This window comes from Silene latifolia, chromosome 11 (genome assembly GCF_048544455.1).
Source record: "Silene latifolia isolate original U9 population chromosome 11, ASM4854445v1, whole genome shotgun sequence".
Classification (NCBI taxonomy): Eukaryota; Viridiplantae; Streptophyta; class Magnoliopsida; order Caryophyllales; family Caryophyllaceae; genus Silene; species Silene latifolia.
In genome coordinates, this window is record NC_133536.1 from 170,605,575 (window position 1) to 170,620,557 (window position 14,983).

General features: G+C 36.4%; 1 protein-coding gene across 1 annotated transcript; it reads left to right on the forward strand.

The window, feature by feature from the left end:
• Positions 1–6,680: 6,680 nt before the first annotated feature.
• Positions 6,681–14,690, forward strand: LOC141612068 (uncharacterized). Its single transcript, XM_074430772.1, has 7 exons — positions 6,681–6,805; positions 8,956–9,056; positions 9,368–12,268; positions 12,756–12,986; positions 13,076–13,234; positions 13,551–13,709; positions 14,211–14,690. Exons 2-7 carry the CDS (start codon positions 8,973–8,975, stop codon positions 14,457–14,459), a joined length of 3,783 nt encoding a protein of 1,260 aa, XP_074286873.1. The 5' UTR covers positions 6,681–6,805; positions 8,956–8,972; the 3' UTR covers positions 14,460–14,690.
• The last annotated feature ends 293 nt before the right edge of the window (positions 14,691–14,983 follow it).

Here is a 14,983-nt window from a genome sequence, read left to right on the forward strand (position 1 = left end):
GCGCAGCAGACGCTGCGTCTGTTCCTTGGCTCAGTTCTGGCTGTGAAGCCGTAATTGCAAGCCGTTAATGTCGATTGGTGATTTAAAGGATTAATTGATGATATTTACTCGGATGAAAGTGATTAGCATGTTATTTAACACATGAATGGGTCATAAAAACAGTAAAATATGGATGAGACGGATACAAACGGATTAATTACAAGAAGGAACGATGTTAATGAATGAGTCCTCTATTGAAATCAATTAACTAGGTTAGATATGATGATATATGACGAATATACAATGAACATGTGAATAAACAGATGAAAACTATATCGAAGGCGAATTCCAGAAACCCAATATGAACAAATTGAATCTCTAAAATCCGGGTTCGAATTTAATGACGAAAAACCCGCAAATATGAATTAATTGGGATTTAAGTCGGATTTGAATAATTAAAACACATTAATGAATGAATAATTATACATATGAATTATATGCGATTATGACGAAGAATTAAAGAACAAATATATGAAAACAAATAAGGAAGACGGAATTACAGAGGACGAAGGAAGAAGAAAAGAAGCAGGAACTGTGGCGGCCTCACGAAGAGGCGCAGCAGGAACTGCGCTCCTTCGAAGAGGCGCAGCAGTTGCTGCGTCTTTTCTCGACGTCTGTCTACTGGAAACGCAAAAACAGGTTTTAACAAAGGGTTTTTAGAAATCGATTTCAACGGTATTTTCGACATAAACCTTACAATGATGATACGATAAATAAAAATACAGTAAATAAAGAGAATTATACACCCTCAGACTTACATGTTGACGAAACGAGATGAACTAAGATATCGACTAGTGAATGCTCGACGCGAATGCAAAGAGAGTGCCCTCGTAAGAGGAAAACGATTGATTAATTAAGTTGATTATTGTGTAGTTGGTCAAATTGGTCGGTCATGCAACGGAGAGGCTGGTACCCGGAAAGATCCGAGCTTACGTGGTCGGAAGTCCAAGCACGTAGGCGCCAATTAGCAAGAACGAAGTCTAGAATGCAAAGGGAGAAGAGAAGGGCGGACACTCGCGTGAGAAATATGAGGAACGAAAGCTCCTATTTATACTAATCACGTGAAGGAATAGGGTTTCGGAGACTCTTTGGAAGTGAATCTCGGAAAGATATGAAAAAGATACGTAAATCATGCAAAGAAGGGCCTGGGAAAAGGCGCAGCAGCCCATCAAGCGTCCCTTGGAAGAGGCGCGACTGCTGCGTCTATTCCCAGGAGGTTTCCTCCTGCTGAAGAAAGATTTCCGCGTTTGAGTTATGGTAGGACGGAAATAATTCGATTATCTTATGAATATTACGGGATATTATTTGCCAAAAGATAAAATTTATAAAATATGGAATAGAAATATCCGGAACATTCCGAATATTCGACTCGGGATTTAACAGATTATCGAAAAAATGGAGACGGTTTTTGACCCGACTCGAATGCACTCTAATTACTGCCAAAACGACCGTATCAGGACGTAGATGACAACTAAGAGGTTGACATTAATATTTGAGCAAACACTTGACGATAATCTTACGAACTGTCACAAATCGTTCCGCGAATCAAACATGCGGCCCAATCATCACCGGGTGGTTTGCGGGAAGTGCAGAAACGAGGTGTCTACAGTGATGCACACTTGTCGAGGACAAGTGGGAGATTGTTGGAATAAGTGTCCTCCGACAATAATGTGATCACAATTGTCGATCATGATGATCACATGTTTAAATCTCATTTTAAGAATACATGTGGGATGTAATATTTTACAGTCAACTGGTCCACACATATCAGTAATGATTGGCTGACTAGAGTTTGACATTACTATCGTGCGACGGTGGTGATCAGTTGATCCCCTTAGGTCATACCTATAGGGAAATACTCTTAATTGATTATTTAATTAATCGTATGCCGATACGAGTTAATTAAATTGCATAAAGTTGACGGATGATTTGTGAGTAAAATTAACGTGTCTTATTATAATTCGATTAAATTAGATACGGTCTAAGTAATCGAATTGTTTTATTACTTAGATAAAATTATTGTTTACGAAACAATTGAAATTGAATGAATAATTTATTATAAATACAAGACGTTGTAATTTATAATTTGATAAACCGTTTTGGTACAAGTAATTACGAATTACTAGTCGATTTTGTATATGACATATTTTATTAGTATGTTGATTTTTAATATGTTAAAAATACATTACAATTTCACGTGTCAAGTAACATGTCACATATGTCACAATTGACAAATGACAAAATATATGTACCGGTTTTGGAGGGGATTATGGTTGAAATTGTGTTAATTATTTTAAATAAGAAAACACAATGATTAAACCTTACTTGTAGCCATGCAAACCTAGTTTATCTTGAGAAGAACACAAGCTCATGCATTGACCCCTTTTTTCCCCCTCCCCACCGGTTTTCTAGAGGAGAAATATTAAGGGTTTTTCCTCTCAATTATTCATAATCTTATATAGAATAATTTCTAGTGTAAGAAATTATTATTCTCTCTACAACTTATGAAACATTTTAGAGAAATAAAAACCTCACAAATTGCTCCTCTCTTGACCGAAATATTCAAGAGAAAATACAAATTATTTTTGTGTCAAATTTTAAGTAAGACTAATATTATTACTAGTTCATAATAATATTGGTTATTAAGGGTATTCCTTGGGTATATGCTTTTGGGAGAGGTTCTAATTTGAACCTTGTTCATCCATTGTTGGAAAGCTCAAGAACTAACAAGTAGGAGATCTTGTTGGTGCCCAAAATCCGAAACATCAATGTAAGAAGTGACGGTTTCTTCTCTAATCTTGTTTTAGTTTGCATACATAAGATCTTATATTTATTTTACGACTAAATAAATTTATACATATATGAATATGTATACTAATGAGATTACTGAATTCTAACAGAGACGACCATAATAGAGCTGGATTTATTCCGTGGAGCCCGGTTTGCAGGCGATAATATCAACAGTTATTTGATAAAGACGAGAGGCATTACCAATGGCGAATCGCTGCTTGAGTTCGTCCCAAAGATTCTTGGCGATATTGTTGAACAAAATAGTAGATCGTAAGTATTTTTCGATGGTGTTCATAATCCATGTGACCACCTGGCATTGACCGCCCACCAGGATTGAATTTCGTCCGAGGAAGCAGCAGGTTGCTTGAGCGTGCCATCGATGAAGCCAACCTTATTCTTAGCGAGAAGCGCTAATTGCATAGATCGTGCCCATTCATCGTAGTTTGGTCCTTCAAGAACTACTTGATGGATGCGAAGACCCGGACTATCTGACTGGTAAAGCACATAAGGAGACGAAGATTTCAAAGCATCGTCATTCTTTTTATTATTATTAGGGGCCATGATAGCCGAAAAAAAAAATTAAAGAGGAAAAATTTAACCTAGCTTGATACCATGTTAAGGAAATAGTTTTGGGAAAGATTGATCTATTCATTCAATAGGAAAACGTATACATATATACATCAATGTCTTGCGGAATAAGACTTGCGAAAATAAGGAAAGAAATACACGATATTCCTAAATACAATATATGGACCAAAACCGAGTGAGAGCAAGATCCCGTAAATCTCGAGTTTCCTAATAAAACCCGGTCAAATTTTCGTTAGAAGATCCACTTCTCGACTTGAGAAATTTGAGAAGGATGGGAAGAAACAGGCCATATTTTGTATGGTAAAATACTAAAACATAAATTTATACATCAATGGTTGAGGCGTTCTTACAAAATTTTAACTTTCAGATATAATTTATTTTTGTTTGCTCGTTCGTATAATCAATATTTTTCAATTAAAGATCAATAAATACTCCTAATTAAGATGAATAAAATATACACACAAGAAAAGTATTATGACCCAGACGTAGAGGTGGCAATCGGGTCAGTCGTGTTAGGTTTGGATCGGGTCATATCGAGTTCGGGTCATATCGGATCAGCTATCCTTTCGGGTCGAGTCGAGTTCGGGTCAGATGATGTATCGGGTCGGGTCGGGTTTGCGTCATTATCGAGTCTAATTATTTTATCGCATTAATGCAATTTGAACCATTAAAATTAGTTTTTGGACCATTATTTGGTTTAAGTCAAACGTATCAAACTAACACTAATCACTTTCATTTTAATCAATATTAAGCTTAATAATAATTTGGTCATCAATTTTATCGGGTCAATGTCAGGTCGGATCGGGTCAGGTTCGGGTTCAGGTCACTGATTATCGGGTCGTGTCGGGTTACGGTTCGAGTCGGGTCGGGTTGCAATATTTTCGGGTTCAGTCGAGTCGGGTTTGGGTTGGGTCAGACTTGCTAGTTCTACCGTGAGGGTAAACTTTGGTAAAATTTTCAAGGCACTCTTCAAACCTCCCAAAGAATAATCTTGTGGGTTGTTTATGGATGGAGGGCTGAGGCTATACTTCGAGTCTGTTATTTTTAGATAGCTAACCTTATATACGTAGTTTGCAGACTATTACGTATTCTGAGGATTTACTCAGTGCATATTAAAAGTAGCGGCTGCATATCCCTGGTCAACCAAAAAAAGTACGGAGTATTATGCAAGTGGTATGGCTGTGAAAGGATGACGGAAGACGTCGTTATGTATTAAGCATAAATTGTAGAATTTGGAATGGGGCGGTTTGGTCGGTCTACGTAGGCCGGCATTTCGACCCCTTAAAAAGGAATATTTATGTCCCACCTTGATTTATCATTTATTAATATTGTTAACAATTTAAATTACTAGAGTATTTCTTCTTATTAATATTGTCAACTAAGTTGTACTCGTTTGTCAAAAACTAAGTTGTACTCCCTAATTTTTATGTTAATCTACAATTCTAGCTTTGACCAAATGACCAACATAAGTGCTTTTCTCCCTTCGCTTATTAATTCATATGCATGAGAACACACACAAAAAAGAATCTTGACTTCTTGATAGCTACATTATAATTTAACATTAGGATATCTTCATTGATAATGTTGCTCTTAAAGCAAATATTGCACTCCAAAATCCATTAAGATAGGCTATATGTATAATCACAATTGTTTTTGCCATATATAATCCTATCGACAGTTATGTATAATCAACGAAGGAAGTTGATCTCCGTTGTAAAGGGGTTGATTCTCTAATAGATCAGAGTTGGTTGCAAAAAGAAGCGATGGTAGAATCATTTTTTCTCTCTTCTAATTTATATATTTCATTCTTTAATATTTTAATTAAAGATAAACAAATGATTAGGATGGAGGTAATACAACCATGATCATTTATTGAGTTTCTTCACAGAGCCTATGAGCAACTAAAAGTTTAAAACTTCGAAAACTTTGTGAATGAGTTCAATAAAAAATGTCGCTTGTATTTCAATTCAAACTAATAATATAGTCGCCTAACTATTCTTATGATTTCCTCTAGACTTTAAATTTGTTTGAAAGCTTGACAATTAAAAGTGATAATAAGGAAATATCAGAAAAGCTTTCAAACAAATTATACTCCTAAAAATCAGACATTTGTTTACAAAATTGTCAATTTGTTGCTAAAAAAAATACTAAATCTGAATTTAATTGTCATATCAAATTACCTAGCTAGATTCTCAAAAATCAAGAAGATTAACCCCAGCTTGTCAACACTCAATTTTCAATGTACTAAACTAGTAATCAATATCCACCTAATCAAACAATTTTTCAAAACAAGTAATTAACTATTTTAATGAATCACAACCAACAAATTTGACAATACATAACCAATGGAATAACACAAATTCTTGTTTGTGACGGCACATATCCGTCACTTACCATTTTACCTCACAAAGTACCCACTTTTTCTCTCTCTGCAACACTATTCATGTGGTTCCCTTTCTCCACTAACTCATTTTGTTACCATTTTAACTCACAAAATATCCGCCACAAATGATAACCCGTCACAAGGGAGACCAATTGATGGAATAAATGAATAATGGCAAGACAAAAACAATTTAGAGAATAGTGAGGAAAGTACTCAAAATCAGAAATTAATGAAAGCAAATGAAAAACACAAGGACAATGACAAGAAAATTGTGTAACGCGACAGACGACAGCTAACAAAACGCCAGTACGTACCGCCACGGTAAATTTCTTCATTTCCCCCCTCACTTTTTGAGATTCCGATTTCATTGTCCTGGGTCCTACCACTTTCTCACATTACAAATTCTCGTATAAAATCGTCTCATATTTTATTCAATCGTTTTCCGTATACACCTTTATCAACTACAACCGTAATATAAATACGAGTAGCATTTTTAACCATTAAGAGTACGGTAAATCAGTAATATAAATTATCATGAAACTATTTCGACCAAAAGTTTAATCTGATGGTTAGAGTTCTAGGATCGGTTTTATACTCTAACACACCACCTCAACGACATGCATCCCCATATCTGGTGTTAATATTACACTTTACAATTGAGACATGTGAGATCTTGGTCACAAAACCATCTAAATTAAAAGTTTAAACAGATGATTGAAATCCTAATAGCGATTTTATACTTTTAACATAAACAACATTTTATTAATAAGTATACGTATTTTCTGCAATAATATAAGTAAAACCGTCTTTGAAAAATTAAAAGGATTTCCGGCCCCACAATTCGCACCTCTATTTTGTGTTATATTTGAGGTTTTGACGCAACCCCTCAACCTCAATCTCTCTATCATTCCTACTCAACTCCCCATTTTCTGCCGAAAGCTAAATAACATTATATTTGTAGCACCACCAAAAAAAGAAAAAGAAATTCAGTTCTTGGTATACAAGGTATATTCTTCTCAATCACCATGATTCTCGTATATATGTTTACCCTTTTAAGTTTAATCACTGAATTTACTGTTTTTTATTTGATTTTTTATATGTTTATTTTTATCTTCTGATGATCGTTCATGGAGATACATGTATGATGTATATGAACTTTTGATCTTTCACACTACTCTGAATTTTGTGTGTAAACAAATATTACTCCGTAATTTTGGTATACTATGATCATCTACCAACCATTCAATGCTACAGAGAAAGCCGCCTGTGATCTTAATTTATTTAGGATCGGCTAACACGAATCAATTCAAAAGCCAGTAGCCGGTTTGAAATTTTAAACAAAATTGAAGAGGCTAGTTTTCATTTTATTTGTATCATTTGAAATTTCTTTTGGCCTTATATTACAACTGCTGTTATAGTTTATTAACTGTGTTTATAAGGGCACAGTCGATAGCAGTATTTACTGTTTGACTGTTGAATGTAGTCTATCATGATTTATTGGCCTTTACTGTTGTAAACTCTTGGTGTTTTTTTGGGTGTAAGAAGTAACGCTTAATTGCTTATGTAAAAATGTACTCTCGAAATCATTTTCATACGTTTGTTCAAATTATGTGAAAGGAATGTTAAACAGACGTATGAAAATAACTCGAAACAATGAAGTATGATACTATAAAGTATTAATTAGATTTTTTGTTTTTGAAAAATCATTAGAAGTTTCTTTGATTCTAAGTGTATCACATCTTGGAGTAGTCAGCCAAGGTTTGAACTATTGACCTTACATTTGAACTATTACCGTAGGCCGTAACTTTACCTAACAAACTCTATATTAAAACTTCTTCAGAACTACGTCGAAATAAGTTATTTAAGTGAATTATAAGCGATTTTTAACGAATTTGGGTAAGTCTGTGTGACGTTCTTTGTTCTTGGTCATTGAATAGATTTTTTTATCAAAGTACTTTTATCATTCTAGTATCTCACTTTAGTTAGTGTGGTTAGGCTTTATCTAAGCAGAAAAATCAGTTCCTACCAAACACTGAAAATTAATAAAAAGAGCATCTTAGAAAATGATGGGTGTAAGCACGCAATTGTGGAAATCATGACCAAGGTGAGAATGAATTGCATTAAAGGGAGTGGTGCTGAGTTTATGTCCAAAGAAAGGACCCTCTTACCAAACTTTTCCTTTCTTAATTTTGTTTTCTAATAATAAGGTTGTGTATACTGTATACTATACTAGTCTACTATGCATAGCATACATAGCATGACTTGGACTCGTGGCCTGAGTTTGAAACCCATTTTGACATAAAACTAGGGATGTAGAGGGTGAATAAGTTGGCAATTAAAAGTATCCGATATGGGTGTCTGTTCAAGTGTCTGACTCGGCCATTTTTTATGGAAAATATGCATATTTTGGCTTAAAATGAAGTGTCGAAGTGTCATGCCCATGTCTGTATGTCTGAGTGTCGAGTGTTGGACACGGGTACGTGGGGGAATTAGAAGAGTCGGAGTAACAAATTTAGATTAGCCGAAGAAGACAATAAAATTATTCTGGGTGAACTAGAAACCAAATGTATGAGTTTAGATCTACTAGTATTATTGAGGACAAATTTAGATTCAGATTATTATTGAGTAAAATGAATAAAATAATCATGATAAACTTTCGGCTGATCTAAACAACAGTCAGCATTCAGCAGTAGCTAATCTTGCTGACTTGTCCCCCATGTCTTTTCCTTAACAACCAACAAAGTGAAGCATGAGATGTAAAAGTAAGCCTACAATGATTCTCTTTATACTACTTAAAATATTGTGGGCTGCAATTGACAGCAGGATAAAGCTTTTTAAATTCTGTAGGTTTTTCTACAGTTTATATTTGTTGCATCAATTCATTAGCATTACCCTTCAGAATTTAGATTAGATTGCTTAAATTACACTCTGAAGTTTGTGTTATTGTCGGAATTAACAAGAAAATTGGTCTTTTTAATTCGCCTGTGCGTTGTTTAGATGAAAGTGTTCGAGTTTCACTGTTTCTTGTAGCGCCCTTTCCCATTGTAGGTTGGAAGTTGGAACCCACCCTCGCATTCTTTCCCCTTTATACTTTTCAACTTGTTCGTTGAGATAGTAGATTTTTTTACATTTGCTTACTAAGTCTTGTACCTCAGGTTTCAGATAATTAGATATGGAAGAAGAGACGAAAGCAAGCATAGACGTTCCGGTGACAGAGGTCTCAGAGAAAATAGAAACTGTTGCCAAGCCTATTCAGGTACTTAATTCTTGTACTCCCTCTATTCCTCAGAGTAGTTTATGTATTCCATTTTGTTATGTTCTGGCCAATAGTTCACATCGCCGTTTTAGACATCCTTTGTGTGCTGGATGCTGGATAGCGGTCTTGAACTTCATACAGAACTTGCATGAGTTTAGTTGATCAAACGTAAATTATTCACAACAGAGGGGCATCAGAAATTGAATCCAATAGTTTTGTACTCTTCCAACTACTTAGTTGCGCCTTGAATTTGTTACTGAATGACTTGATTCGAGCACTACTGAATAATAGTTCATGTTTTTCCCCATCAGGCTAATGGACAGGAGGAGGATAAAGACAACAGTTTGGATGATGGAGAGTTTATCAAAGTCGAAAGAGAAACACTGGAAGTAAAAGAAGGTTCTCATGATGTTGAAGAGCGGCCTGTCAGCGAATCTAGCAGAGATTTACTTGAAGCCCGGGAGAAGATACAGGAACTCGGGATTGAATTGGAAAAAGTTACAGCCGTCTTGAAGGATTCCGAGTCCCGGAATGAGAAGCTTGAACAGCAAATTTTACTGACAGAAGAAAAGTTGCAAGGAAGTGGAAAGAAGTATGACGAGCTTGAACTGAATCATCAGAAATTGCAGGAGCAAATGGTAGAGGCCGAGAATAACTTCAACGATAAGCTAAAAGTTCTGCAAGATTCTCTTGAAGATCATGCTTCTAAGCACCGGGAACTGACGGGAATAAAGGAATCATTTGACAGTCTTAATCTAGAGTCAGAAAACTCAAAGAAGAAGATACAAGAGTTGGAGGAAGAGCTGCAATTACGTGCAACTGAAATGGCTGAATTGGTGAAGTCATCTCATGTACAAATTGAGGATGCTGATAAAAAAGTTAGCGAGCTAGAAACACTTGTGGAAGAAAAGAAGCAGAGAATTGAAGAAATCGAAGTACAGATACACTCGCTTGAGTCAAAATGCGAGGACAAAGAAGAAGAATCAAAGAAGCATTCAGACATGATTGCTGAACTTAGTGCTGAAATTGAGAAGTTTCGGTCTTCAATATTGAGTCTCGAGAGTTCCCTGGAGAAAGCGACTGACAAGGAAGTTTCGCTGTTGGAATCTTTAGAGGTATTGAAAGAAGAGAAAAGAAGTTCAGAAGAAGCACTGGATGATTCCACCAAAAAGCTTCAAGAAACTGAAAATCTGCTTGAAACATTACGCAGTGAGGTGACTGTTACTCAGGAAAAACTCGAGGGTATTGAAAATGATTTGAAAAGTTCTGTGCTTAGGGAAAGTGAAATAATTGAAAAGCTGAAATCTGCTGAGAATGAACTAGAAGAGGCTACTTCAAAGAAAGTAGAGCTTGAAGATCTACACGAGTCGAAGACTCGAGATTTTGATTTGAAAATGCAAGAAGCAAAGTCATTAACCGAGAAACTTGAAATTCTTGACGACAAGGTACAGAGTTATGAAAAGGAGTTGGCGGAAGCAACTCTGAAGGTTGCATCTCTGGCAGAGGACTTGCATCAAAGTGGTGCAAAGGTGGCTTCACTAGAAAGCTCCAATGAAGAGCTCAATAAAATGGTTGATGAGCTTAGTACCGAGAAAGAAGCATCTTCTTTACAACTTGCTTCTCACATGAATACCATCACTGAGCTACAGGAAAACCACACTAGATCATTTGAGCTCAAGTCTGCAACTGAAGCTAGTCTTTTGCAAACAGAGGAGGAGTTATCGGAAACAATTGGGAAATTGGCTGATAAAGAAGCGGAAATCAAGGAGATTACTGAAAGGGTTAGTTCCCTTGAGAGTGAGGTAACCTCATATAAGGAGGTGGCCGAGTCTAAAAAACTTGAGATAGAAGAACTACAAGCTGAAGCCAAGGAACTGAATGAAAGGCTTGCAGTTTTTGAAGGCCAAGTGAGGGTTTACGAGGATGGGGCCCGTGAAGCTGCTGAATCTAGGAAAGCTGAACTTGGTGAAATGGTTGAGAAATTAACCCAGAAAGAGCTTGAAGTAAAGACATTGACTGAGAAGCTAACTGTCATCGAAGAACAAGTTAAATTACACGAGGATGAGGCCCGTCAAGCATCTGAGATTGCTGAAACCAGAAAAGCTGAAATCGAAGAAATGATAGAAAAAATAACTCACAGGGAGATGAACCTGAAGGAATTGAATGATCTAAATGCGGTTTTTGAAACCCAAGTAAAAGCACACCAGGAAGTTGCTGAATCAAGTAAAGCTGAAATTGAACAGTTGAATGACAAATTATCTCAAAGGGAGATGGAAATGAAGGAGCTGACGGAAAGGATTGGTTCTCTGGAAGGACAGCTCAAGGTATACCAAGAGGAGGCTCAAAAGACATCTGAGATTGCTGAATCCAGAAAAGCTGAAATCGAAGAAATGATAGAAAAAATAACTCACAGGGAGATGAACCTGAAGGAATTGAATGATCTAAATGCGGTTTTTGAAACCCAAGTAAAAGCACACCAGGAAGTTGCTGAATCAAGTAAAGTTGAAATTGAACAGTTGAATGACAAATTATCTCAAAGAGAGATGGAAATCAAGGAGCTGACGGAAAGGATTGGTTCTCTGGAAGGACAGCTTAAGGTATACCAAGAAGAGGCTCAAAAGACATCTGAGATTGCTGAATCCAGAAAAGCTGAAATCGAAGAAATGATAGAAAAAATAACTCACAGGGAGATGAACCTGAAGGAATTGAATGATTTAAATGCAGTTTTTGAAACCCAAGTAAAAGCACACCAGGAAGTTGCTGAATCAAGTAAAGTTGAAATTGAACAGTTGAATGACAAATTATCTCAAAGGGAGATGGAAATCAAGGAGCTGACTGAAAAGATTGGTTCTCTGGAAGGCCAGCTTAAGGTGTACCAAGAAGAGGCTCAAAAGACATCTGAGATTGCTGAATCTAGGAAACTCGAAATTGAAGACACGGGTCTGAAATTACAGGAGCAAGCAAAGCGGGTTGAGGAACTAGAGCTTTTACTGGGTCAAATTGAGACTCGTAATGAAGCATTAGCTGAGGCTAATATGAAGCTTACTCAGGATCTCGCTCTTTCTGAAACTGAACAAAGTAATTTACAAAATAAAGTATCTCATGCTTTTGCTGAGAAGGATGAAATTGCTTCGCAGTATCACTTATCAAATAAGATGGTTGAGGACTTAACCCAGGAGTTGTCTTCTGTAAAAGAAAAGCTCCAATCAGAGGTATGTATAGCATCATTTCAATTAACATCCCGTTAAGGTCTTCTGTGAATGCATATAAATGTCGCATGTGAGTGTCACAATAAAAAAGAGGAGATAGTCGATCACTTCATAAACTAGAGAGTTCCTCCGCTCATTGCAAGTGGACATAGAAAGGAACCTCATTTAGACATATATATGAAGTGCATTTGGCTCCTCTTTGTGGGCGTAGCTCACACTCTCGGTATATTTCATGCTTATCGTGCCCCATGGCTATGACCTGGTTGACCAGTTGATACTGGTTTTTTATTTGCAAGCTGGATGAGGATTTGTTTGTTCATCGTAATTTTGGCACGTGCCATTTACGAGTTTCTCATTTTGCGGAACTTAATCGCGCATCATCAGTCAGTTACCAATGAGATATTTAGCAATTTCAGTAAATATGTCCTTGAGGAGAGCAGTACAAAAGAAATGATTGAAAAACATTTCTGTCATTACTCTGCAATTTCAGGTATCTACAGTTCTTGAGGAGAGCAGTCAGCTTCATGAATCTATGAAAGAACTTCAATCTATAGTCAGCCAACTTGAAGAGCAACTGAAAGAGTATAAAGATAAAGAAGCTGCTCTGAAAACTGAGGTAGAGAATCTAAAGTCCGAAGTAAGCGAGAAATCTGCCCTCCAAGCAAGAGTGAAGGAACTTGAAGAACAATGTCAAACAACTGAGTCCCAACTGAAAGAAGAGGTCTGTGTAAAGTCTATTTATGAACTACAAAAAATTCTATTTTAAGATAGAAGTATCGATCCATCAATTAACATATTGAGTTTTTGTAGGTGAGAAGTCTACAAACATCAGCTACTGCAAGAGAGGCTGACCTGACTTCTCAATTGGAACATCATGTGCAAAAGGTAGGTGATAGAGATTTGTTAGATGAAAGGGTTCAGCAACTTGAACAAGAGCTGCAGATTGCACAAACAACTGTCGCTAAGCTGGTTAGTTGATTGTTATCCTTTACATCTATCTCTCTCTTCCGAAAAAGAAACGTCTGTAGTACTCCCGATTCTCTTATGTTCCCCACATAATGTGATAATTGGCGCAGTTTGTATTGTGGGTCAAATAGAAACAACCTCTGTATTTTCAACATATTTGTAAGTTGTAACTAGCAAGTCTCTCTGTATTTGACCCCTTTTACCGTATCATAGGCGAGAGTCAGCACTGACATTATGTAGTTGTAAAATGTTTATGCAACAACCATTTAAAGTTTTCATTTCAATCTCCATGAAAATGTTTTCTCTGCCTACTGAACAGAAAGAAGAAAGTTCGGCAAAGGTATCTGAACTGGAAGCTGCAAAGAGTCATACCTTAGAAGAGCTTGAAGCCAAAAATAAAGAAGTCCTGCTCCTAGGGAAGAAGATTGAGGAACTTGAGCAGAAACTTCAGAACGTTGAAGCTGAATTCAAGCAAAAGGTGAGTTTCCCTCCCTCGCTGAAGTTCTTATGTAACTTACTGATGTAGGCGTTTTCTATAGCATACATTATCATCTCTGATAAAATCACGTAGGTGAAGTAAAGTAATTGATGATATACATGACTGCATGAGTGAATTTACTATAAGCATTCGTTAGTTTTTTTCCATTTTATTCAAAGAATGTCACAGAAGGGAACCCGAGTACCGACCCCTGCTGACTTTCCATTTCATATACGAGTACATTTCAGTACTATTTGTGATAACTCTGTAATTCCCCCTTCTAGATGATTAATAAGGAACCTGCTGTTGATGATTTAAACCTTGGGTTCCTCGATTTTTTACTTTAAAATCTGCCGCTGAGGACGGGGTTGTCAAAAATCATCCTCAATGACTTTAACCGCTAAACTAGCTTAGCATCTTCATGCATTCGTTAGTTAGACTAGACATTAACACACAAACAACTGGATAAGCTTGTACCATAATCCGTTCTCTCATTTTCAGACAAATGAAAGCAACGTCGTTACCTCAAAGGGTGAAGTGGAGGTGAAGTCCAGAGACATGGGATTAGAATTTGCAAGTCCTGTTAAACGAAAAAGCAAGAAATCAGAAAAATCATCAACCACAACCTCATCATCTTCGGTGGTTCAGGCAACCCCACCTGAAGCTTCTTCAGGCATGAACGTCAAGATCATCATGGGAGTTGCATTGATATCCATTATCATCGGTGTCGTCTTAGGGAAAAGATATTAGGAACAACTGTGTTCCGACATTATAAGGTTTTTGTTTGATGGAGTTTTGGGTTTCACTTTAAAATGTGCTTGGCGGAGTGAAAATACCTTTTTTTTTTTTTTCCTAAAAAAATTATATATTTTTTTTCAAGTGTTTTATACTAATACTAATAATGTGTGCTGTACATTGTAATTCAACTTTTTGGTTGGTTGTTTGTGTTTTCAATGTAAGTTTCTTAACCGAATTGTTCCACATGTTTTCCTAAATGTATTTCCAATTTCCATTCATCAAAATAGTTTAATTCACATGTCATAAGTCTAAAACAAGTGATCAAGTCGGGTTTACGAATTAGACAGGTCTGAACCTAATGTTAATTTCCAACGTAATTCAATCATGATACTGTGAGTTTAACCTCAAAGTCATGCACTATGCAGGGTACACCGTACATGTATAATGAGACGAGACACTATTGATCCCACACCCAAAAGCACTAGGAATAGAAGACAAAGTAGGACGCACGCCTATCTTAGGAAGAGAATACATGA